At 37.6% G+C, this 27567-nt stretch overlaps 1 protein-coding gene across 18 annotated transcripts in view; it reads left to right on the plus strand.

Annotated features, from left to right (window-relative positions):
• Window positions 1-27567, plus strand: part of EPB41L3 (erythrocyte membrane protein band 4.1 like 3) — a 147596-nt gene that overhangs the window by 112637 nt on the left and 7392 nt on the right. For 3 of the 18 annotated variants that reach the window (XM_033135670.1, XM_033135665.1, XM_033135666.1), the window contains exons 10-19: window positions 1064-1161; window positions 1845-2020; window positions 5087-5307; window positions 8620-9183; window positions 14528-14581; window positions 17949-17984; window positions 18691-18882; window positions 24905-24979; window positions 25362-25460; window positions 26455-27174. In XM_033135670.1, the coding sequence (XP_032991561.1) occupies window positions 1064-1161; window positions 1845-2020; window positions 5087-5307; window positions 8620-9183; window positions 14528-14581; window positions 17949-17984; window positions 18691-18882; window positions 24905-24979; window positions 25362-25460; window positions 26455-27174 (2235 nt within the window). The remainder of the gene's footprint in view (window positions 1-1063; window positions 1162-1844; window positions 2021-5086; window positions 5308-8619; window positions 9184-14527; window positions 14582-17948; window positions 17985-18690; window positions 18883-24904; window positions 24980-25361; window positions 25461-26454; window positions 27175-27567) is intronic. The other 15 variants (XM_033135675.1, XM_033135673.1, XM_033135674.1 and 12 more) reach the window with 12 other exon arrangements.

Consider the following 27567-nt stretch of genomic DNA (forward strand, 5'->3'; position numbering starts at 1 on the left):
TACTCAGGAAATCAGATATTTCACCTTGAAAAATCAAATGGCTGATAGAGTATCATCTGAACCATATATGCTGAAAAATATGAAAATGTGTTTTTTTAATATCTGATCTTATGTATAATATCAAGAGATGTTAGCATTTGACATAATAATTCACATTAGAATGCACAAATAACATCAGTAATATCTGATATCAAGTCATCAAATACCTATGATATATACATATTTCCAGACCAGAGAGTAGGAGAAAATGTCATCCTGAGAATGCTGCAGACTATAAACCTTTTGTTCATCTCTCTAACCTTCCCGTTGAAGTCATGATGTCATGGAGAAACCATGATAATTAGGCTTAAAAATGAGATCAGGACAAATTGGTCTCTAGAAAGAATCCAATATCTTTTTTTGCATTTAGTTTTCATAAGATCAATACTGGTACATAAGACATTTACTATATGCATAATGTTGTTGTCTATACCTGCAGCTTTTTTTTAAAGATTTTATTGGGGAATATTGGGGAACAGTGTACTTCTCCAGGGCCCGTTAGCTCCAACTTGCTAGATTTCAATCTAACTGTGGAGGGTGCAGCTCAGCTCCAAGTCCCGTTGCAGTTTTAATTGCAGGGAGCACAGCCCACCATCCCCTGTGGGAATTGAACCAGCAACCTTGTTGTTGAAAGCTCGCGCTTGTTGTTGCGCTCTGACCAGCTGAGCCATCTGGCCGCCCCTCCAGAAGCTCAGCAGCAGCTCATTGTCTTCAGTCGAGCTGTGGGGGGCGCAGCTCCCTGGTGCATGTGGGAATCGAACTGGCAACCCTGTTGTTGAGAGCTCGTGCTCTAACCAACTGAGCCACCCGGCCGCCCCTATATGTGCAACATTTTAAAGGAGATAGATACAAGGAGGTTTTTTTCTTTTTAATAATGACTTTGTGTACCATGAATTCTGCATGTAGCAATTGATTTAGTGAGTAAAGGAAAAATTTGTGGGTGGTATTACGATTTTACAAATTATTTGCTTTTCTGTTATTTATGATTCCAAACTTAGCTCTTCAATATGTTTTTTAAATTTAGTTTGAACAATTTGAAAGTACCATTGGCTTCAAGCTGCCAAACCATCGAGCTGCCAAGCGTTTATGGAAAGTATGCGTTGAACACCATACATTTTTCAGGTAGGTAGAGATCATTTTGGTTGTATTCCTAAGGAAGAATTAGAATGATTGGAATCACATGCTGAAAGAGATTGGTGGGAAAAAGAATGTGAAAGCATATCCTTTCAAGTCCTTTAAGTTCATTGTCATGGGATTTCTTGGTAAGAGATCCTAACAGAACTGACTAAATTTGAGGAATTTTCCTTAATTTGTCTTATATTTAATCTGCCCCATCACCCCCTTTTTAAAATTATCTTTAATGTCCTTTTATTATTTTTATAGTATGGCCAGTCCATTATTTACTGTTTCAGTAATTTCTCAAAACCCTGGACTCCTTTGCTTACATACAGTACTCGGGCCGTCAGATTTGTGTCTACATGATAACAAATTATCACTGTTCTTCACTCCCATGACCTATTTAATTGCTGTTTGGGGTTATAGAACCAGAGACTCTACAGATGCATGGGATGTTAAAGTTCACTAGTCCAACCCAACCCATTTTACTTATATCCTCTCTGTAACCCTCCTTGATATATATACTGTGTGAATTGACTTTTTTCTTACAAAATAAGATCCATTTATTGCATATTGGGTATTAATCATTTAGTACACAAAGCACTTTATCTTTCAGAACGAGTAAAAAGTTAGATTTCTTAATATTTGATTTAATAGCCTATCTGGTGTTTTTTCTTTAATATCTTTAGACTATTGATGCCAGAAGCACCACCAAAGAAATTTCTTACCTTGGGTTCCAAGTTTCGTTATAGTGGCAGAACACAAGCCCAAACAAGAAGAGCCAGTGCGTTGATAGATCGCCCAGCCCCATACTTTGAACGCTCGTCCAGCAAACGTTACACCATGTCTCGCAGCTTGGATGGAGGTAGGCATCATTTACTGGCCCGTAGTAATCCCCAGTGGCTACCCAATAGGATGAGACCATCGTGAGCTTTTGATAAACATAGATCTTCTTGGATAGTACGCAGTGGAAAACACTTGTTGGTCTGTGGCTGAATGGCAAGTTTTAACCCCGCGCCCTAAACACAACGTGCCTTTGTGAGGCTAATGTCTGTTATTGTAGATTTATATAAAATTACATAAAAGAATGGTACTGAGAGATGAACAGCATATGTTTTTTAAGCTGGTACCCTGAATTTGGAGAAAGATGCTCTCATTCTAAATACAGTAGTCACGTTCCCTATAAGTAATTTGGTTCCCTTGCCAGCAGATTAAATGATTGTCAGGATTGTCTTAGACAATTTGTTTCAGAAAGAAAACTGTAAGTTAAATTTATCTCTGTTTCTAAAAAAATTTATGAATAAAATGCGACTCTTATCAGTCAATGAATAATAGCTGATAGAAAGGATGACATTCAAATAACAGAACAAAGGGCTCTAAATTAAATCCTCCTGGTTAATATTAATTATATACCAGATGGAATGGGAGAGTATTGCTATATAAATGTTCTGCTAAGTCAAATGTGTAAGTAAAACAGGGAGAGAATCACTTAAATAACATGTTTGAGGAATGACATAATCATGAGTTTTCAGCCGGTTTTACTTTTTGTGTGACAGTTTTATATTGTACTTATAGTTACATGCAGATGTGCTCTCTGTTACAAGACATGAAAGCTGTAGTAATACTCGTACTTAACTTAGGAACCAAGCCATGGTCAGACCTGTCTTCTGATTCAGAACACCCAGACATCAGTTGTGTTATGGAAGACCTATTCTGTGTACATAAAGAGTTAGGAGTTATCAGCAGGTATATGATTTTAATAATAAGCAAAAGCATAAACAAAAATAAAGAAAAGTTACAAGTGCCTGAGATCACCTTCCTCTGTACCTTTTCTCCATCACTTGCCGGAGTCTCTGTTCTCCCTTCCCTTCACCATACCCTAGTGTGGTTGGTGGGGCAACATACTCCCTGAATCCCTTGATGAAAAAGATTGTGTTTTCCTAATGGAAGATGTTATAAACAGTTTATAGAAGCAAACGTTGTGTTAGTAGTGTCCTATTATATACGTTACTAGTGAAGTAGAAAGAACACTCACCTTGGTATAGATAAATCCAGGCTGAAGTCCAGGCCTCCTGGCTAGATAGCAGTTGGTGAATGGTTTAAACTCTCCTGTCTGGGTTACGGCCATCATCCGTAAAATGGGAGTAAGGCCACCACTGACGGGGTTGTTGCAAAGACTGAATAAGACATATGTCAAAGCACTCTTATAGATGTAATTATAATTGTCTCAATAATTATATTGATAACTATCCTTACAGACTTTTGTCAGCTGGCTTAAGTGGTTGTTACCATTCTGTATCTTCTAAGAGTTTTCCGTTTTAGTAATATCTAACTTAGAGCCAAACTTTTGGAATAAAATGTTTATTAGGACTGTTTCAAGTTGAATTAAGGTATTGAAATATCCATGTTAACATTGAAGCTTTTCTTTCAGCGTTGTCTCACTCTTCTTTGTCCTTCAGAAAATCTCTTTAAACTGTGTTTGTATTCTGTATGTCAGTGTTGGAGGAACTTTTGTAGAATCACACCTTTTCCCCCGAATACCACTCACTTTGTTCAGTGATATGTACCCAAGGGAACCCATTTGTTGTAAATGTTGTTTTCCTCATGACCTTTTGTGTGATAACAATTGCTGAGAAGACAGAAGACAACGTGAAATAAACGTACTAATACCGTGCTGTCTCTTCCTCCCTGCCCAAAAGTGATGTTAGTATGTGTTGTCTCTCACTCTTTGCAGTCCTGCCAATTCTAGTATGTTTTTTGTGCTGCTGATCTGGGGGCTGTGGCTGCATGTTGGAATATAAACTGCTTTTTGCAACATTGCATCTAATATAGAACAGCCTCACTGGCCCATTAGGAAACTATATCTTATATAAGCTTTTTCATCAGTGTAACAAGATGTAAAATATCTTAGTGAAGGTATTTTAGTGAAATGGTTTACTATCAAAAGAATTTTAGAATCTTTTCTTACACTTTTTAAACTTCCTAAAATATGAAAGCAGATTATATTTTGCCTGTGATTAGCTACTGTGTATTTGAAAAGCAGCAATTATAAATCTCAATAAATACTGTGATATCTAAAACCCAAAATAATGAGGGCCAGATTTTAAAAATTTAACCGAATCAGGCGTCTCTTTCACTAAGACATTTTAACTGGGATGAAAAGTTATATCTTGTATCTCTTATGTTTGCATGCCTTGCCTTTGCATGAATTTCATTAGCAATGTTTGTCTTATTTTCCCAAAATATTAGAGAAAAATGAATGTGTGCATATCATGGTATATATGTATGCAGATCTTTTTAAAGTGCAGCAGCAGTTAAAACATTTCTGCACTTCAGTTGAATGGAGTTGCCATCTGAATTTTATAATCTCAACCAAGATGGTTAATTTTCAATGTTCTGTATGTGGCTTTTATATTGCAGGAGACTTTTAAACCATTATTAATAATAATTAAAAAAATAATTTCAGTGCTCCTTGGTGAGTGGCACTTTTAAAGATATGTTTAAAGTCAAGTGTAGTAGATCAGTTGCCTACTGAAAATATTGTCAGTTGTGGAAATTGCCGCTAAGTTTCTGGTGCTGGTGCCCAGCCAGTTACTCTGTTAAGGCTCGGGTACGGCTCCGCCTTCCATCCTTAAGCTCACATCCACCCTGACAACCATCCTCACTGTAGAGCCTGAGAATGGATGAAAACTATTCTGGTGGCTTCAACAGAAGAGCATTTAAATCATTTTAGAACATGCCAGTGTAGATGATACAGAAAGTTGAGTTTATAGTAGTGCTTAGATGAAGGTACCTGCAGTGCTGACTTGTCTTTCAAACACGAACCTGGTATTTTGTAGGGGTAATTTTTCCATAATGGGACAATTGGTGTTCATCTGTCTTCTGACTTAACTATTTCAGACTTTATTTTTTCAATTGTATTTGCTTTTAGCCTCAGTGAATGAAAACCATGAAATATACATGAAGGATTCTGTGTCTGCTGCAGAGGTTGGCACTGGCCAGTACGCCACAACAAAGGGCATCTCTCAGACCAACTTGATCACTACTGTGACTCCAGAGAAAAAGGCCGAGGAAGAGCGTGACGAGGAAGAAGACAGACGGAAAAAAGCAGAGGAAGCCACTGCTGTTGCAGCGATACGGCACGAGGGAAAGGTACATCTCCCAGGCTGCTTCCTAGGGCTTGCGCAAACTATTGAGAACTACTAAAGAACACTGAGGGTGTAAGCCAGGAATGTGTGAAGATTTAGGCTACTTCATATTGCAGCATTAGTCACATTCATACTGTCAAAATTATTTCCTTTGTCAACATTTTTCCTCTGAAAGATTCCTTTTTAACTTTTTGAGCATTTTTATTTTAACAACTGATGTGCTACGTAAGACTTTCAACAGCTGCCCTATCTGTATTTCTTAAAAATATGTTTAATGGCGTATTACACTTTTCTGTTTGGGCTCACATTTCAGGGCTGTCACTAAAGCTGTTTTCTTTGTTTCTGGCCCCATTCTCCTACCCCAGTACTGTATATTTTTTTCCATATACAGTATGATTACATTGCCGTTCTTCTGACTGCAAATAACTGAGTGACCATAGCCTGTGTGTTTATACACCGTTTCCTCTCTCAGTTTTAGGATTATAATCTAATCATCAAAGTAGTGAGTGGGCATGTTTTGGAAAGCAGTATTAAGGCAGAAGGTGGCAGGGGAAGATGGAAAGTGAATTTGGCAGCAGTTTCTCCAATGTGTTTTTTTCATTAAATTTTGTAACTTCATTTCACCTAAAATTTAATTCATTTTTAAACTGTATGTTTATTTCTGGTGATCCAACACTATAAAGCAACTTTTTAGAAAATAAAAGTCAAAAATCACATAGATAACCTGCTTCTGGTTAGGGATTTTGTATGTCACAGAGCAGCTCCCTAAAAGTCAGAAAAGAAAACACATTGGGAGCTTTATACATAATAATACGGAAAAACAGAGTGGCTCCTGCAATGTACATGGTACAGAATGAAAGGAAATAGCAGAATAAAAATGCTGTATAACTTACAGGCTATGCTAAAACTAGCTTAAATTTGATTCCAAAATGTTCTTTTGCACTTCGGCTATTCAAATACAGATTTATGTGGCAGGGACTCACCACCTGGGACACTATAGAAAAATGCTCTTTTTGACAAGAATTTAATAGTGACAGCTAAATGGGTAGATCAACAAACATCATTATTGTAGTTATGTTAGGATATTCCAAATGACCCAGTCCATGACTTTTTTTAGGGTAAAATTATTTGCCAGACAGAAAAATAAAAGCATGATGGGAAATGACAGCAAGAATATTTGGATCACTTGTGCTGTCAAAATGTACTTTACTATGAATTAATGTTCTTATACTCTTCCTTTCAATTAAGTGAAGATAGGTTTTAAATAGGACATGAAAAGAAGGTAACATACCTGAACAGCAAATGTGTTCCGTGATTTCTTGAAAATCATATGATTCTCATGGGTGTGTGAATATGATTAAGTGACACATAAAAGCACATGACTTTTAGTTTGCTCCAAAAATAGATCCAGGCACTCTCACTTTATTTGATTTTAAAAGATCAGCAATTTGTTTATAGAACATGTAGCTTGTAGCGATCTTTACTTTGTACCATTTATACCATGGGAAAAGAAAAAGACAAAGAAAACTAAGACTCTCATAGTCTGAGTCTCTGAGAAGCCAGCACTTTGATCCAAAAGTGCTTCCGAAAGTCTATTGCCAAGACCAAGTGCTGAAGGAGGTAGATGACTGTCTTCATCTTCCACAGGGCAAAGCTGTCTTTTAAAAACCACATTAATATACAGCGTGGAAGATTAAACCTTAATTTTATTCTTCATCTTCAAAAAGGAACATGGAAGACATTCATTTTTTAAACAAAATGAAAATGTGTTACTAAAAATAGTTATTAAACAGCTGGTTCCCTATTCTTTTGAGAGGAGGCGTATTTCCCTGCTATGATCACCTCAGATGCCTGGCCCTCTGCCACCGCAGGAACAATTGTCTGCATGCAGAAGTCGAATTGTAGCTTCTTCATTATTCTCAGTTGAATGAGATTTGTGCAGGGTCTGGTTTAAAACACAATGTTTAATGTCACATGTGAGTATTAGGAAAAGACATACTTGTATAATACTAAAAAGGGACACTTCTAAATTCTCCTATATTCACAATATAATTTTGTGTGTTTTCTTACCCTTTGTCTCTATAGTTACCAAGTCAGATTGGATAACTGCCACAAAGCAGGCTGGATAATTTCCATGCTATCAGGTCACTAGGCGAACATAAGTGTGTATACACACACACACACACATACACACACACACGTATTCATGCGTGCATGCACACACGCACACACACCGTGTCCAGAGAACAGTGGAAGTCTAATTATCTTCAAGTTAATTGAGACCTCGTCTTATACCTCCCTGGGCTATAGCAGCTTCAGTGCTGTGCACAGGTCCTGTTTGAGGCTTGCTGTTTTTACTTCTTCCCCTCCTTTCTCACCAGCCCTCTGTCCCCTACAGAGGAAACTGGCTGTGCTCACTGAGACTGCCAGGGCCAGAGAAAATGTGAGGAGCCTCACTTGTCCTGCAGAAGCCTGAGCTCACTGGGAAGCATGTTTGTGGGGATACCTGCCTTTATCCTTCTCTTAAGGACTTAAACCAGGGCAGTTAAAAATATAATTTATCTACTAAAAAAAGAAAAAAGCGAGAAGGCTGGGAAATTGTATCTTTCTCTTATTTATGGACCGTGAATAATACAAAGTAAGTATATATAAGCCATATTACAAGAAAACACATTGTTTTGCTAGTTAGCTTGTTGAAACCACTTACTAGAGTTCAAGTTCCATTTATATCATGGATAAATAAGCCACAATAGGAATTATCAAAGGAACCTCAATTTTTTGTGGAGAGTCAGACTTCCTAAAATGCTAATTGTTGGATTCCCCAATTGGAGCTGCTTATCAGATAGGAATGGGGCCAGAAACTTCTTAATTTGGAAACCCATTTTTTTTTTTTTATCCAACTGAACTATAGTAACATCTGTTAGCTGGAGATCAGAAGAAGTTATTGAAAGTCTTAATTTTAAGTTATCAGTTATGTTTGCTCTCAGAACCCTAAAACTTTCTAGAGCTGTTGAAACAAAATTTTTTTGATTATGTGAAACATGTAGACTTTGTGATTGCCCACAAATATCTTCTGTTCTGACTTTTTAAAGAGCCCACCCTAGATGCAACTATAATGGGAAAATGGTAGCCATTCGTGGCAGTGTTGGCATGCAGCTTGAGTACTTTAAAGTTCATGAACAACCCTAGTGCTAAAATTCTTGTTTTACAATTTTATATTGATACCTATAAGAAAATTAACTAATTGCAGTTTTCTTTTTGTCCTTTTGCACCTCTGTTTGCTGCTTTCTGTCTCTCTCTGTCTCTTCCACATCAGTCACCTGGGCTTGGCACTGATTCATGCCCCCTGCCCCCCGCATCAGACCATTGTCCCCTGGCATCTCCCACAGAGCTCCGTAGGAGGTGTAAGGAGAATGACCACCAACCTCCAGGCTTCGAGCCACCTAAAGACACTGTGCACATGCACGGAGAGCCCTCTGTGGACTCTGAGGGCAAAGGGAAGCCGTACCTAGGGGACCAAGATGTCGCTTTTAGCTACAAACAGCAAACTGGCAAAGGGACCACCCTGTTCTCCTTCTCCTTGCAGCTCCCTGAGTCATTCCCTTCTCTTCTAGATGACGATGGGTACCTCTCTTTTCCCAACCTGTCTGAAACCAACCTCCTCCCACAGAGCTTGCAGCATTATCTCCCTATTCGCTCACCCTCCCTCGTGCCCTGTTTCCTCTTCATCTTTTTCTTTCTGCTCTCCGCCTCCTTCTCAGTGCCATATGCCCTCACTCTCTCCTTCCCTCTGGCTATGTGCCTCTGCTACCTGGAGCCCAAGGCGGCCTCCTTGAGTGCCTCACTAGACAATGACCCGAGTGACAGTTCAGAGGAAGAGGTGTGTACCTCGGCATAGAACACACTTCCCTGTCGTGGTCGGGGCTTTGGTCCGCAACAGTGTTAGACGCCTGCTGCGATAGTGGTCCTACTTTCAGAGCCTCATTTATTGTCTGTGCCAATCTGTGAAGAGGGTTTTGTGTGTTGGGGAGTACATCCCGGCCCCAGGGTTAGGCACAACACCATGTGGATGTAGCAGTGTGAGCCCAGCCCAGAATCATTCTGCTACCCACTCAGTTACATGGGTGGTGAAGGATACAGCCAGAAGTCCATTCTAAATAACCCGTTAGCTATGTGAAAACTCAGGGTTAAGTTAAAGGTTCTGCCAATTACCATTTAATAAAATGACACATAAGACAGGTGCATAGCTTTCAACTAGATTTATGGAGTGTTACCAGAAAGTACAGCAGGTCCTCACATAACGTTATTTCGTTCAACATCTTTTCATTATAACATCGATGAGGTGCTGTAGGAACTTAACTCTTGTTTGCATCAATTAGTCTATACTCACACTGGTTTTGTTACACGTCCTTTCACTTAAAGTTGCAGAACCTATCGACAACGTTAAGTGAGGACTTACTGTATCCTGATAGCATGATACATAGTGGTACTGTGCTCTAGATAAAGCTACTTTATCTGAGGCGAGATGGGAGAGAACACTGCCATAGGGGATGTGTCGTCACCATATGGGTAGCTTTACAAAATTGTAAATGCCTCTCCTCCTTGGAGATTCTGAAATGTCCCCACTACAGTCTGCTGTTGTCATTGCCAGATTGTCATTGTTACACATAGAGGTGAGCCAGATCCCATGGGTGTGTCGGGTCAGAAAGAAGGTGGGAGCAGTTTAAAATAACCACGTGACATCAGTCATTGGTAGGACCAGAAAGAACTGCCATTGAAAACAACAGTTTTCAAACAGTCAGGAAAAGACTCACTTTATAAGACTGCACGTTGTAAAAATGGGCTGAAATTTCATCAGTACTAACAATGTCAGTGCATACATACATTGGATGAATTCTTTCAAACCCAGCATGAGCCAAAAACCCACACACATTTAGACAGTATGGAAAGGCCAGGGAAGTTGGATAAGCCTCTGTGACTCTCAGCCAGACAAGTGTTTAGTAGGGAAAGGACTTGAGCCTTCAGCATCCCTCCGTGAAGGCATGCCACCTGTCTATCTCCTGTCCCTCATCTGAGTCAATGAGTGAGTTGACGTTGTAGCCAGCAGTTTTTCCTCTTAATTGCTCTCCTTTCCCACCACTCCAAAGCTATATGAACAGCCCAGCAGTTTCCCTTTACAGGCTTCCAACAGAGCCAGGGAAAAAGAATAGGAGCTGCCAACAGAGGCGCCTGGCTGTCCCCTGCCCTCCTATCCACACCTCTCCTGTGTCCCTACAGCTCTTCTGTTCCCACAAAAGAGGGTTTTGTGGCAGGAGATAAGCCCAGTACTCCTAGCATTAAAAATTTTTTTACAAAGTCAAAGCAACACTATTAAAAGGAAAGGAAGTCATTTCAGTTCTGTGTTCAGCTAGAAATCACGTGAGCTACACCTGTGAGTATATAGTATTGCAAGGGTGTTTAAGTATCTATATTTAGTGGTATTAGGACCATTTCTATGCAGCAGAAGGGAAAAAATGGGAATGGTTTCACAGATATTTGAAATAAAAATTGAAGCTTTTCAATTTCATATTGCCTAAGAGCCCTTTTCCAGGATCTTGGGTCATATATGGCTTAGCTCCAAATATACAGAGTGTGCCAAAAAAATACATTTTAAGAAAGGAAAAAACTATTAAAATTGTAATACTCAATATATACCGATAACAAAAGATAAAAATACAAGTCACGTTTGACTAGTGCAATTACAAGAGGTGCTCAAAGTGGTTACCATCAGCGTCCACACACTTCTGATTACGGCGAACTACTGCTTGAACAATGTTAACCAAAGTGCCCACTTGTACACATTTTTTGGCACCCTTGGGGTGTGTGTGTGTGTGTGTGTGTGTGTGTGTGTGTGTGAGAAAAATATTTTAAGAGAAAACTATTTTAAATCTTAGGCTTTAGTAGCACCATTTCTCACAGTGGCAATATTATCAAATAATGTAGGATTAGAACATATAACAGTTAAGAACACAATTTTATCTACAAAGACAATTTATGATAATGGTTGTTTCCAACCTGGACATATATTTTTCCTTTAGGAATGGAGTTAATCATCAAGCTATCATAAAGCAAAAAGATTGCCATTTTATGCTTTTCTGAATTCTAAATAACTAAACTTATGTGTAGCAAACCACACAGATCTTGTGCCTAATCCAGGGTATACATCTTGTTGTAATCAGTGCATGAGAATTAATGTTAAACTTGGGCATGTCTGCATTACATCGGCAAAACAAATCACAGCAGTACTCGTTGCAAGCTAGTGATTGCAGGACTGGAGCTTCCCAGTATGTGAGTCTCCTTGTTATTGCAAACCTCTCAGACCGTGAACCAGCTCTGGCTGCCACAGTCTTCTCAGCCCTCCTCTATAGTCTTAGTCAGCCATGGCAGCTCTCCTGACACAGACTTCATATTTGGCCATCTGTTCAATGTCATCTCTTAACGCCAAGTGTTAAGAGCTATGCACTCTAGTTCAAGCTGAGCTAGAGAACTCATATGTAGGTCATTCAGTTAAAAAAAAAAAGTCATTTGTTTACATGGCCTGTTTCATTCTCTAAGCTTCAAGCACTTTTGGCAGCTAAACTGGATGACTTTGTAACATACAGTTCAGTTCTGTGATTTTCGTTTTGCAAAATCACTAATGACTGTAATTCTTTTTAAATATTTTTTCGTCACTGCTTGCATTTTTCACATGTTGTGATGGCTTAATTAGTTCCAGCCTTTCTCAAGAGTGAACCCCAGTGTAGAAAGGCTTAATCATTTCAAACTATAAAGCTGTTGGCCAATGTTGTTTTTTCTTTCGTATTTTCAGAATGGTCAAATAAGAAGGGGCAGAATATCAAATTATCTATGAGATCAGTTTAGCTCATCATACCATAGAATGTAATTACATATGAATTTCTGAGGAACTTTTTTATAATGCAAAAAAAAAAAAGATGGATTCAAATCTGGAGGAAAATATTGATCACTTGGTTTTAACATTTTAAATTGTTTTAATAGTATTGTTATATGATAGTTCATAACATGCTATACATTTTTCAGTTTTATTTAGTCATAGTATATTATGTAAATAACAATTGTTATAAAAGCTGCTTTATTCAACCTTTATTACCTCGTTTATTAACTATTTATTGACCAGGCACTATGTTTTTGAGTGTCTGACTGACTAGGTGCTAAGTAGGAATTTAGGATGTTTAGATATGGCCTAACCTATTATTTATTGGTGTGTAGTTAGGGAATATCATAGTAATAATTATGTAATATATTAATATCAATATATTACGATTATTATAGGTATTTTTAGCTCTGTATATGTCAGACATTGTAAAATCATATGGTATCTATTACCTGATACAGTTAGGGCTATTTTCCCCCATTTTACTAGGAGGAAGTTGGGATTAAAATACGAAACTTGCCTGGTGTGTCACAGACTTGAATAGCAAAGATGTGAGCTCATGTTAGTTTGATGTCAGACACCTCACTCTGCACCATAACTGTAATCTAAAACTAAGATGCTTGGAAAGTTACTGATGTAAATTTTAAAGCCATTGGGAAATAATTTATATAGGAGGAGAAACACTTTCAAGAACATTTGAAAGTTTTCACACACTAGTTAGCACACTGAACACAAGTCATTCTTATTTTTTCTTGAACACTTAAGATTTTTATTTGTTCTGTACATTTGAGCAATAACCTGTCTCTCTTCCTAATTCAGATTGGCCTTTCCCTAGACTGTCAGTTGGTAAAGCCATGCTAGTGCCATAGCAGTGATCACTCAAGAAAATTAGTAGCCACTCCCCGAGTTGTTGCCAAAGTGGTCAGGCTATGAAAATGTATCAACATGCTTTCTTTACCATCCTACTGAAAATTATTTTCCACATAGATATGGTAGCAAGTTGCCAGAATTGTGACCTCAGGTACACCATTGCCTGAATTCTGACTCCTTTTCTTTTAGGAATATATTAAATAAAATTTGGGGATAATGTCAAGAAATCAACCTAGCCAGAGTTACATGAACATAAATAACACTCACCCTCTCTTCCCTTCTTGACATTCCATGTTTTGGGGAGTGAGAGATTATTTTAAGAGTCAGATTCACAACCTTAGAGCCCCAGTTTTGATTTGTTGTTTTCAAAATATTAATCACACATCTTTGCTGAAGAGAATTTTAATAATGCTTATTTGATGTTTGTGGAAGGAATGTCAGTTAATAATAGGGTATCTAGATGTCCCAATTTCAATGGCTATGATTCGCTACTCTCCTCCAGAGAAAATAGTTTTTGTTTTAAATCATAAACCTCTGAATCAGATTAAAACCCAGTCCTGAAATTATTATCCTGTAATTCTCCCCTGAAAACCTAGGCTCTGTCAAATGCTGTGCTTTGTTTTATTTGTTTCCAAGTAGATGTCTCTTTCTCTCTCTCTTTCATTTTTTATAATTAGTATTCTTTGCTTCATTTGAATGGTTTTTTTGGAACAAAATGTTTAAATACATACTTTGATATACCTCTTTATATTGGAGGGTGGGGCAAAATTAGCACATCGTGTAGTTTTAAAAAATATCTAGTTAGCAATGCTACTTGAAAATTTACATTTTTCACATGTAAAACATGCCTGTGAGTCACTGGCATGTGCTTTTTAAAAATAATAGGTAATGCAGACAGCCTGACGGTCATAAATGGATATAAATTATCAAAATGGTATAAATGAGGGGCTGAAAGTCCAGTGACTGTTATAGTAGCTTTTAATTTAAATTTACATTTTAATTTACCTTTCAAATATGTGAAATAGTACTAGAATAAAAAATATATATATAAACATCAATTTTATTTGCATTAGACATTTTTAGGAGATCTTTCTGGGGTTTTAGTTAAAAGGGGGAGAAAAAAATGACAAATTGGTTTTCCCGAGACATGAAACCAGACGGGTCAGCTTGGCTAATGCAGTTCCTGTGGTTCCCACAGGCTCTGTGTCTCTGGTCTTCCTCTGAGTGGCTCTGCTGATGAAACCTAGCTCTGGCCTTTCTTTTGCTTTTGCTTGAACCTGCATTTTTGTGGGAAGGTAGTATGATTCAGATCACAGACAAAGAGAATGAACTGTTTGGCCTGTGCCGTACCCCATTTAACCAGACGGGTTTGCTTTCTATTCCTGCCTTCCTCCTGGACCCCGATCACTTCTGTGGTCAATAGACCGACAGCGAGCGCACAGACACCGCAGCTGATGGAGAAACCACCGCCACTGAGGTTGGTATAATAACTAAGGGTGGGTGGTGGTTCTAACGAAAACGCTGTGTGCTGATAGTGGTGGTGGGGTCCTCTGCATTTAGGAACTTTACATATTCCCTTTTAGAGTGGAACTTTGCATATTAGCTTTTAGAGTTAGTTAAATTCTAACTTTAACAGTAGGAGTTAAATATATTCTATTGCCTAGTCTAGTCACCAGAATCCTGTGGAAGGTCCCATCCTCATGTTTCTCATTCAGAAGAAAGTCTGGGGTGGGAATGGAGAATGTGCATTTCTAACGAGTTCGTAGGTGATGCTGACTGTCAGTTTTAGGATCACATTTGACTAAATTGATAATACTTTTTTTAAAATGTATTCCTCTCTCCCAAATGAGAGGCTGTTCATGTATGATGGACATCCATTATGAGTGGGGAGGAGCTTCACAATTAATTAGCTTATTGACTGGATACAGATATATATGAGGTGTGATCAAAAACTACAATGAATGCTTATAAAAATTTATTATAGTAAAAGACACATTGCCAATCTCCTTCACTTCGAACACACTTACCTCATCATTCTTGCCACTTTCTGAAGCAGTTCGGGAAGTCCTCTTTTGTGAGTGTCTTTAGTTGTGTTGTCATGGCTGCCTCGATGTCCTGAATCAATTCAAAACGTTTACCTTTCATGGTCATTTTCACTTAGGGGAAGAGCCAGAAGTCACATGGCGGCAGCCAGATCCAGTGAATAAAGTGGATGAGGACACACCATAATGTTTTTATTTGAGAGAAATAGCTGTCCCAGAATCGATGTGTGACACAGAGCCTTTCTATTGTGATCATAAAATACGGTGAATGCTGTTACCAAATGCCATCCAACAGAAAGGCAGGGATCTTTAATACAGGAAGCGGCATGTTGAACCTTAGTAACGGTGTGCAACAAGTTTCAACTTGTTGGGTGCAGTCAGTCGAGTGTGAGCTATGGTTGAAAGAAGGTGTGTTTTAAAGTGTGCCATAAATGATCCTCCATCATGACAATGATCTGTGTCACACATCGCTTCTGGTATATGGCAATTTCTGTCAAATAAAAACATTATGCTGTGTCCTCATCCACCTTATTCACCGGATCTGGCACCGTGCGACTTCTAGCTCTTCCCCAAAGTTGAAATGATTCAGGACATCGAGGCAGCTATGACAGTGCAACTAAAGATACTCACGAAAGAGGACTTCCATAAAAGTGGCAAGAATGACGGGATAAGTGTGTTCCAAGTGAGGGGGAGTATTTTGAAGAGGTTAATGGCAACGTGTCTTTTATTGTAATAATTTTTTTTTTATTTAAACATTCACCATGTTGTTTGATCACACCTCGTATTTATATCCCAAATGGTCAAATAATAGGTTATTAAAATAATAAACTCTCTTAACTCATTATTGTAGACATAGGTCACTCAAAATAAATGAATTCTCTAAGGAAGAAAAAAATCAACAAATAACAGTACTTTACTGGAAAAATTATGATCAAGTGGAACAGTGATAGGAGAGATACTATGCCATTATGTATCCTTTATTAATCTTTAGGATACATTAAATATGTTATGTATGTGTATGTGTGTGTGTGGCTTATGTTGTGTTTCAAATCTTCTCTACTGGTCACTAATTAAAATTTCTGTAAAAACATTATTTATCTGTAGTCATGGAAGTCAAGATGTTTATTTCTTAAAGTGCTAGCAGAATTTATTTTTCTACGTTGTGATAATTTTGACTTTAGGTTGTTTGTTACATCATTCAGTATTAACAATATTTTGTAGTTGGGTATTTAGGAAGAACTTTGTTTTACATCATTTTATTGAAAATACCTTCAGAAAACATTTAAAAATGGATTTTAATTAAATTTCTTCCTTTGGAAATGCCAAGGTTCATTTGAAAGTTTGGAAATCATAATTTTTAAAATTAAAAGTAATATTATAAAACTGTTTTTCAGATTCATATTTAATCTTTTAATTTTGTTAAAAGTTAATAATTTTCTATGCCAAAATTGAACAAATTATATCTTGATTTTATAAGAATTATTAGTTACATGTTAATACCTTCAATAAATTTCACTATAATCCTAAGTGCTATAAATGAAAAATATTTTAATAATACTTCAAATTTAGGTAGCAGTTTAAAATGTTGTTGTATAACATCTGAAACATGCAAACAAACACATGTAACATAGGTAGATTGTGAGGCTTAAAAATAAAATGAAGAGCTGTGAACCCACTTTACACTTAAAAACTAGCATGTTGCCAGCACTGTGTTAGAATTATCTGTGCACACTAATATTTTATAAACAAGTTTCCCTTTCTTTTCTTTCAAGAGACAGCATAGCAGTATTGCAGGGTGGGGCATTCTGGGTAGGCAGTCTTGTTCCCTTTGACAGATAAGGAAACTGAGACTCAGGTAGACTCATTTGCTTACTGCCACTTGCTCAGGCATCAGTTTTACTCTGAGCCTCCTCTGTAGCACAGGGTCAGGAAGCCCAGGCCCCGGGTCAGAGTGCCATGGGGAGAAACGCAGCTTTCCTGCTGTGTGCACATGTGGCTTGGCCTGCTTACCTCCTTTTGTTATTCCAATACCAGTCCCAGGATTAAACAGGTCCTTAAAATTAGAAAAGTCAGGATAACAAAATGGCTTTTAGGTGAATTTATTATATTTTCTAAAACCTTAAAAAATTGTCCTGTCTACATTTTAAAGAAATGAGGGTAATGTTAATGGTAATTGATTTTTTTTTTTTTTAAATATCCTTACTGACCCCATATCTGTCTTCTTCTCTCCCAAATTGGCTTTTAAGTGTATGGGGTTCAAGAAATTGAAGGTTCCAAGAAATTTTTAAATGTGGGGACCTCTGTGTTAAATTCTTTGAGCCTCGGTTCTCTGGCCTACAAATTGGGGATAATAATAGCTAACCTCATAGGATTATTGTGAAGATTCAGACACTACAAGAGAGCTCTCATTATTGGGAAATCATAGCCCTTCTTAGGAATTTTAATTTTAATGGAGCTACCCATACTAACTGAACCACTTCTAATGCTCGTTAAGGACGGCCTGCCAACCCTTGCTGTCATCTCCCAAGCACGTGTGTGCACTTACCATAACCTGGAAGTCTCCAGGATAAAGTGGGAAAGATCCACTGAGCAAGGAATTTTTTATTACTGTCTTCTTGTTAAGCTTCATAATTTGTGTGTGAGAATGTTGTGGTTCGTGTATGGAAGAAAAAATGGCATTCGTATGCAACAGCAAACTGGTCCCCCCTTTTAGCAAGTTTTTATAGGCCATAGTTCTTTAGTCTTAGAGTCAGTCACTTGCATGGTAAGACTTTATTTCCCACTCTTTCTTGATGCTGGCAGTCGGACCAGGAAGAAGATGCAGAGCTCAAGGCACAGGTAGAAAACTAAAAATAAACCAATAGCAAAAACCAGTGTGTGATAAGTCATTGTTCGTCCATGGTGTTCAAATCTTCCAGCATGCTCCGTAGCCAGTTACCATGTTGGTGCAGTGTGGAGGATGGTATTTGTTCCCATGACTACCATGTCCCTTACCTTTCCCTTTCTTCTCCACTTTTTTCAGAATAGTCTGATTAAGCGAATAAAGGGTGAAAATGTGTATGTCAAACATAGTAATCTTATGTTAGAGGTTGGTATTGGTATATACCACTGCATGTTTGTGTGTGTTGATTTCTTTTCGTGGCATACCCGTGGCCTCCTACCATGATGCATGAACTGTGTGCTCTCACCTGTGGATAAGTGGGGATGACGTCTCACCTCACTCTGATTTCCTTCCCCTCTCTTGTCCTGTGTGTATATTTATTTTAATTCTCTCTGGTTACATGTGAATTACACACTTTACAGTTTACCTTTTAAAACTCTTGGTTTTTATGCTTGTGTGAACTAGGTTTTTTTTTCTCCTCTTTTCCTTGGAAATACCACATTTTCACCAGAGTGTTTGTAGTAGTGTCATGAGCTGTGATCAAAACTTTTGTTTTGACTACTCGTAAGGTTGACATTACTTTAAACAAAAAGAGAGAGAGAGAGCAAAAAGGAAAATAAGTATAAAACATTGACTGTTGGATTCTTTATGTTCTGACTATAGGAATTAGATAAAAATCAAGATGACCTCATGAAACATCAAACCAATATTAGTGAGCTGAAAAGAACCTTTTTAGAAACCTCCACAGACACTGCCATCATGAATGAATGGGAAAAGAGGCTTTCTACCTCCCCAGTACGCCTAGCCAGCAGGCAGGAGGATGCGCCCATGATCGAACCGCTTGTACCTGAAGAGGTCGGTATTTAGGCTATGGGTTGCAGTTGTCTTCTGTTTACTAGTCTCACTTCTCTGCAGGGTGTGCAGCTGGGGAAAGAATTTGGCAAGCTTCTGAGTGGAGAATCTCACCACTGTCTGTGTGTAACCTGAGCTGAGATACTCAGTGCTCCAAAGAAAACCTGCAAAGTGAAATGATTAGGTGGCTAAGGAGTGAGTCAGTCACGTCAGATGATGCTTAGAGTGAACAAGATGCCACAGGAAACTAGAGCGCACATAAGCTTATTCTAACCAGGAACCTAGATTTCACAGCTGGGAGAAATTGAGTTACTATCTTAGAGAACTGACACTTTTTCCTGAATGCACTTCTTCTGCTGTATTAAGAAGTGCCTTGAAAACTCTTAAATGTTTCTCATCAATTGCAAGGTGAGATCTACAGAGGTTGTCTAAATGTTTGACTAAATGGTGATATGAAGTTGATAGCATTTCAGGACATATTTTATTCTGGGAATACTGCACCAGGCTTTTACTGGTGTGATTAGTATTTTATTTGATTTTTATTTATAACTGATTTATGTATGTATATATAGTTATTTTAACTGATTTATAACCAGTTTTTACTTGATTTTTAATGATTTATAACCAGTTTTTACTTGATTTTTAATGGAGGAAGTCAGGCCAGAATGTCTTTTTAGGTGAGAGTATTCCATATAGGAAAGTTCTCTTTAAATTGCAGCCAGAGTGTGAGGATTCAGCTGGTGTTAGTTATTTAGGGGCTCCCATTGTGTGGGACCCACAAATGGCAGTGGTGCTAATCTCACTGTCAACTTTAGACATCATCTTGCTTTTATCTGGCTTTCAAAAAAGTCGTTTTTTAAAACTGCATCTTTCTAGCATCGTATTGATTAATTTCTTATCAAAACTCCTTTATTGTGAGATATTTGTCTAGGAAGCTGAAACAGAAGAAAATTAAAACTTAAATCTTTATGGGAGTAGGGGAAACCTTTAAACAGCAGTCTACATGCAAAACTTAGATCTTTGCTGTGAAAAGAAGAATGTAATTATTCTCATTTTGGTCATTTTCTAAACTTCCTTTGGAAGCTATTTATCAAAAGTGACCACAATCACTGTTCGTGTCCCAGCTAAAAATTCTAATCCCAGCTAAAAAGTGACAAGGTGTATGTCTATTTGAATTACTTTGAGAGGGCCCTTTTATGCAGAATAAATGAAAAGTACTGTTAACCAAAGTATTCCTACCATTAACACCAATTTCATTCAGATTGAGTTTTAAGAGACAGAAATTTCATATTCAGGTTGATTTAAATACTGTCAAGTCCCTGCATTAAGTTTACCACTTGTTAGTTATGATTGCATAAAATTTCATTGTAATTGGTCAAGTTTGGCTTACCCTGTGTTTACTATCTCTGTTGGAAATAAGGAAGTTCATTTTAGCTCTGAATATGGCAGATTTTGGACTAAGTTACAAAAACAAAAAAATGAAGAGCCACCCAAAATGAAACCAAAAAAGCCAAGCTTCTCTTCCCAGTCTGTTAGTGTGGGAAATTGTAGGTGGTAGACACTTTGGAAGTTTTGGTGGTAGCTTAGAGAAGTTAAAGGTTGGTGCTGATAAACAAGGGACTTTAAAATGCTTGTCTATTAGACGTGTAAAAAGTTGCTTCTCACTTATTAAATCCTCTGATTCTTAGAGAATGACATTGATGAACCCAAAGAGCATTAATAACTTGAAAAGTTGATACTTGAACACACTGAAGTCTCTGGATGTTAATGCCTTTCCCGTGTTAGTGCAGAGAATCTGCAGTGAGCGCAAGAAAGGGCTTTTTAAAAATTAGTAAAGGATGGAAACATGTCCTCTGCAGAAAAGTAAAGCAGTTATTTAGACTGGAGAAGACCAAAGACTGGCTTAGTAACTGCTTTCAAGTGTCTGCTAAGTTGTCATACACTGGCTGTCCATAACTCAGTGCTCCACTGCCACCACGAAAAGGAGAAATGGTAGAGAGACTTGGCTAGATGTAAAGACCTTCCTAAAAACAAGGCTGACTAACCCTGATTATCAAAGGCGCTCCAAAAGAACAGCTCTAAGGAGTTTCAAGTCCCAGAGGAAGAGAGGTCCTTTTGGGGCAATCAGAGCTCTGCTTATTTCCCCAGACTGTAGGGCTCCTTTCCAACCCTTGTCCAGGACCCAGGGTGACACCCAAATTTATAAACCATTGGATGGCACTGGAGAAAGCCATAAGAACACCCAGAAAGTTCTTGTGCTCTAAATTTTTGCCAATTTCTATATTAAAACCATGGCTTCTATTATTTGTGAAAAGCACAAAAGATAATTTTATCCTCCCAGCTAGGCATATACAAAGCGTATTTGTTTACAAACACATAACCCAGAGGTTTTAATTTTGGAGGGGAGGTATTTTTCTAAGTAATTTATTAACTTGATATCGTCTTATTAATTGATATGTCCTACTTTAAATTAAGTAAGTAGTAATTGGCCAGTTTAAAAAGAAGTCCAGTTATTTCTAAAAGGAAATACGTACTTTAATTTTTAAAAATGACATCCCAAATAAGGTAATATTGTTTATGTTAGAGTGTGAAGAAACTTTGATTCAGTGATCCCAAGCTTAGTTGGATATTTTTAGTGACATTTCTCAGTAATAAAATTGTGAAAAAATATCTAATGACCTCTGATTTTTAACGTGACCATGTTTTATCTGGTCCTTGAACTCAAAAGAAAATCTCTTTCTATAAAATGCTACCACTTCATGAACAATTAGAAGAAAGTTAGGAGTTAGAAATACAAATAACAAGCTACTAATGGTGATGATACTCTTAAGAATATTATGTTTGTTTAATATAAAATGGGAATTTTATTGCCAGTGGTTTCAAGTTTCAGATATTTGAGTTAATAGCAGACAAACAGCAAGGATACCCAAAAGCAGCAGATAATATCAAGTCCTCATAAACTTTGGAGGATAGACAAACTCACATACAGGTTCCACAAAGCGTAAGAAGGGTAGATGTATGGATGTGAAGAGTTCCAGGTACGTTTTCTGTCCACAAGTATTTCTCATGACAGCCTTTTATGGTGCACCTAGGCCTAGTCCACCTCAGGGGTATATTCCCCTGTGGTTACCCTGTGTATTAAGTTTGAGTACTAAGTTTCCAAACCCCAACCAAAATGCAGTACCCATTAGCACTTGTGCAGTGCCAATATTGTTCTTTTTTTAACGTGGCTGGTTTTACAAGTATATATGCTTAGTACAGTCAATCTTCCTTATTAGTGGATTCCATATTTGGAAAATTTGCCTGCTCGCTAAAATTTATTGTAACCCTAAAATCAGTATTGGCAGAGCTTTCGCGGTCATTCGCAGACATGCCCAGAATGGTGAAAAATTGCCCAGAGTGGCTCAGTGCACACCTTCCCAGCTGAGGTTGAACAGGCAGTGTTCTGCTTTCTTGTTTCAGCTCTCATACTATAAATAAGTGTCCTTTTCATGGCCTATTTAGTGCCACATTTCTGCTTTTTTGTGTTTTTCTTGGTGATTTTGCTGTTTAACATGGCCCTCAAGAACAGTACCGAAGTGCTGCCCAGTGTTCCTAAGTGTAAGAAGCTGTGATGTGTCTTACAGGAAACTACCGTGTGTTAGATAAGCTGCGTTCAGCAATAAGTCCTAGTGTTGTTGGAATTCGGTGTTAATGGATCAATAATACTATATCTTAAATAAAGGGTCTTTAAACAGAAACACGTATAAAACAAGGTCATGTATTGATCAGTTGATGAAAAGATTATGTCCAGAGGCTCCCAGGAAGCTAACCCTGTATTTCCCCTATGGGGCAGTGCTTCAGTAGTCACTAATTCGTTGTTCGCAATGACTATAGAATATAACGACCATGAATAACTAGAATTGATTCTATTTGTGCATCTGTCTACTTTCTGGTCCAGCTCTACTTTTCCTGTTCAGGTCTTAGGTGGGCCTCAAATTGAGCAAACAACCCCATTCACCAAGGATCATCTATTTATGGATAGGGAGACTTATCTCCATCCTCTGAATCTGACTTCTGTGATTTTCCATCCATGCCTTGGGGTGCAACTCTAGGTGCATATTAAAATTATCTACAGGAAATTTTTAAAATACTGATGCCTGAGTTCTACATCAGAGTCTGAATTTATTAGTCTGGAATGCACCCCACTATTATTTAAAATGTTCCACATAATTCTAATGCACAGCCTAGTTTGAGAACACCTGACCCAGTTAGAAATGAGTGTCACGGCTCTGTAAAAACCTTTTATTCCCCCAGGAGGAAGTACACCTGTACGCATTTTGAATGCCAGTGTAGAGCCTTCTCCCAATTACAATACAGAGATGAATGTTTAACTAAATGAAATGGTTGAGGTGTATACACCTGACTCTGTTCTAACCCATTATACAAGTAAATGTTTTGATTATCAACGTTTCTTACCTTCTCTGTAGCTGAACTGACTGGGTTAGGACTGACCATATGCAGGATTTAATTTTAAAATCTGTCCTTTATGTTACCCTTTTCTGTTATTGGACATACCCAGTTCTGAATGCAGACAGTGTGGACATTTTCAGTTACAGACGCAGAACTTTTTGAAATTAGGTGATGTCAGATAACAAGATATGCTGAAAACCACCATTTACCTGCTGTTATTGTTTGTTTAAGCTTTCATCTTAGGAAAACTGTTAGTTGGATGATTATAATTAAAGGCCTAGCAGTGGTATTCTGAAAAATACCTATAATTTTGACCTTTCTTTCCTGTTTCTTACTCCTGTTTGAAAAAAAGGCTATGATTGAAAGTAAAACAAACAAAAAACCATATTTGATGATTCCATGTGGTACATTTTGTCTCTTCCTATACCTTTCTCCAAAATGGGACAGAGCAGGAATTTTTTTTTCCTTTAACAATGTCATTTTTGTTCTTTATTAGAGGGCATATCAAAAAGATGCTATCAAAATCTGTCAGTAGGTCCTTCAGGGGAATATTCCAGATGCTCCCCTTTAATCTCATGCAGGTAAACAATTAAATGTAGTACTGATAGATTTGTAGAAACACGGGAATTTTAAATAGCTCTCATAAAATTATATTGTTTACAATACAATTTATTTTAAAAGCTCCATTCTTCTAGAAACTTTGAACTTTCTTACTGTTTTTTTAAGATTTGTCTTCCACAATATCCTTTCTGTCACTACTCTGTGGAGCTGTTCACTGTACACAGAGATAGGTTTGGTACTAGGTAATGTATTGCCACTTAAATTATGCCTATTTAAAACTAAAGAAAGGAATAAAAATTAGATAAAAGGAAAAAGCTAGTTCTAACATGACATTTACTTTAATGTTTCTTAATTTTGTTTGTTAAAGGCAAGCATGATTTGAAATACTTAATTTTTCATCAAGATATTTGGAAACTGACTTTTAAAAATAATTCACCATTATAGTTATAACCTAGAGTATATTTTATGTTTATTTGTGGACCAGTACAGAAGTCAATCTAAGTATACCTGGGTTCATTCAAGTTAGTAGCTAATGCAGTGATCCGTGTGTGTTTCTTTACTCTTTATCAAGCAGCACTTAAATGGGGACTACAACCAAGTATTTGTCAGAGACAGAAGTGAGGATTTATTCCTATCTTAATTTTTTTTTTAAATCTTAACATTTTCGTTTAATACTCACTTTTATAGTACAGATGACTGACATCTAAACACTGTTCAAAGGCCGAGGCATTCTATATATTGCTCTTGCATGTTCTTTGTAGAAATGAAAAATGTTTGAGTCATACATACACTGGAGTTTCAGAAAATCATCTGTTACTTTTTGGAAATAACTGTTCAACTTTGAGATGGTTTCAGACTATTTTTCAAATTAATAAACAATAATTTACTTTTTCAGAAAAAAAAATGAATGACTATTATATGTATAGCACAGTGAAAGAACTCTTTTCCTAACTTGCCTTTTTGGAAACTGTCTACTTCCTCTTCTCCAACCCAACCCCATTTATTCAAACAGACCAAAGAAGAAACAGAGATTTCTGAAAAAGTTATATTTTTGCAGCAAGGAAGCTCTCCATTCCTTGAGTCTCAGGTAAAAAACAAGCATAAAGGAATTTTCCAAAAGGGAATTGTTCTTCAAATTTCAGTGTCATTAAGATGTCTTTAGTTTTTATTTTTCTTTTAAAATTGACCTTGTTTAAAACTGAGGTAGGTATATATTATCTTTGCTTAGATTTTGGGGAGGGGGGAAAGGAATTTTACCCTTAAACTATTGTAGTTATCAGTTAGCCATCATTTCTTTATGGTTTTTGCTTCTAGGTGGTTATATCTGTGTGTGATCATTGAAGCATTATTATTATACTTGCTAATAATATTGTTGGGACTTTTTACTATCTGATTTACCCATAAAGTGATAGTAATTTAGATGACCTTGATTGATCTTTGAAAGTTCTGAACTTTGGTTTTTCCACTAGCCAAGTGTGATAAAGAAAATGCGCGAAGGAGACTCTGCAGGCTCTATGGTTACCTCTCATCAAATCATTTCCCAGAAAACTGTCCCGTCAACCCTAGAGGTTATTTTTCAATTCATTTCATTTCATTCAGCACCAACATGTAGATGAATCTGCAATCCTTTTTCTTAAGGCATACATATTTCTAGATTCAAGTTTTCAGACAATGATAAAAATGAAAGTAGAAAACATTCTAGTTTAAAATGTAAACCGAGGTGCTCGTCTGCTCCTGGTTTGATTTTTCTTCCCTCTGTAACCTGTTAGACTAGTCAACTGCCTGTTCACATCTTTTTGGGCTTCCCAAATGCAAAAGTTTCCTAACTTTCGTTTCTTCTGCCTTATTGGAACAAACACTAAAGGAAAGTGGCAAAGAAAGTACTGAGATGATGAACTTCGGTTACAAATAATATTGGAACACTATACAGACCACTATAAGCTGTTTATAAGAGACTCCAACAATGTCCCAACAGTGGGGAATATTTCGTTACAATGTCTTCAACACAGGCACACTTAGTATTTATTGGGTAATATGTCCTATTGTGGATTCGATCTCCTATATAAGGAAGTATAATTTACAAACACGGAAAATGGTGTTCACAGAAATTTGTGGAATGCTGGCAAGTTCTTAGTGAGAATAACAGATATGAAGTACAGTGTTATGTTTAATATGGAAAACTGTCTTTTTGTGTCCACACAAGTAAAGCTAAGTAACTTGTACAGCCACTTCAATAGTGTTATTTAATCTTGAAATATACAATAATCAGATGTTTAGCATAAGAACAAATATATTTCTTGTAAAACTTACCACCAAAGTTTGTTCCTATTTAAATAAATCTGAAGTTGCAGCTCTATTTGCAGAGTGCATTCCAAATTGAAAGTTTGAGTTATGAATTTCAGATGAGAAGAGATTGCAGCCATAATTATTAGATAATGGCACTAGTCCTATGCAGTAACATTACAGACCTCAGTGTAGCTTGCCCTGATTTTCTTATAAAGGATTATTTCGCAATGAGATACCATTGGAATTTCTAATTTAGCTTTTATATTTCAAATATAGGGCACAGAGGATTGGGTTATTGTAGACAAAATACCTACTGAGGTAGTTGATGGTGATTCGAGAAAGATTGTGACTTACAAGGTCGTGACCGTGAGCAGTAGAGCTGGTGATATCCCTGCTGACATGTTAAGATCTAGTGCCATTGAAATGCAGAGTTTTGATGACTTGGCCCGGGAAATACAATTTAAAGAAGAGAACAAACAGAAAATATACACTCTAGGAAGGTCCTATGATACTATATCTGGAAAAATCGTTACTATGACCGGAAAACCTAAAGAGGGGGAGAAGGGAATGCAACCCTCTACTCTTGAAGCACTTCAGAAAACGGAGTCAGTGAAGACCGTCCCTGTCATGATGGAGTACGAGGTCCTAGAAGCCATCACTGATGAGAAATCCAAGAGGGGACCTGAGATCCACACTCCAAAGCGGAGACTGTCAGAATCCCTGGCTCCCATCAAGGAAGCGGAGTCTCGGCGGCAGAGTCCTGAGGAAGAAGACCTCAGGAAAGCTCAGATGCTCGGAAGGGATGCAGCTCTGCACATGGGCCTGGAGAGCATGCGGTTCAGCACAAGTGAGCAAGCACCAGAGGGTGAGGCCTTAAAAGTGGGACTCTTTGGGCCCAGAAGGAAGAGCCTGTCCGAATGGAGGTACTCCCAGGAACCAGCCTTCACCGTCGCTACTGCTCATTACCTTACCGAGTCAACCACGTCCCAAGTTGTGGTAACCAGTGCCTTTCATTTGGGCCGCCGTTTCAGATTCCAGCATGAGTTTTTGAAGCAGCGCCCTTCCACCCTGAACCTTTCTGTTTCTCCTGCTGTTTGGCTTTATGTTTGGAGCAGGCAACCCGAGCTTTTTAATTTTTTTCATGGTTAAATCAGTACCACAGTCCAGCGAGCGTTAAAAGACACATTTCTTTTTATTTCCAGCTCCCCGTTCCCGAGATATGATAGTGCTGCTGTTGCTTGCAATGAAGGGAAAAAATCTGCTTAAACCAGAAGCACCCTAATCCTAATAACTCTCTCTGCTTTAGCAAACGAGCTCATGGTCACCTCAATTTGCTATTTTATTTCCCATTCTTTTCCGTTTCAAAGTCTGTATAGTAGATGCCTTCCT

This window comes from Rhinolophus ferrumequinum, chromosome 19 (assembly GCF_004115265.2).
Source record: "Rhinolophus ferrumequinum isolate MPI-CBG mRhiFer1 chromosome 19, mRhiFer1_v1.p, whole genome shotgun sequence".
In the NCBI taxonomy this organism is placed as follows: Eukaryota; Metazoa; Chordata; class Mammalia; order Chiroptera; family Rhinolophidae; genus Rhinolophus; species Rhinolophus ferrumequinum.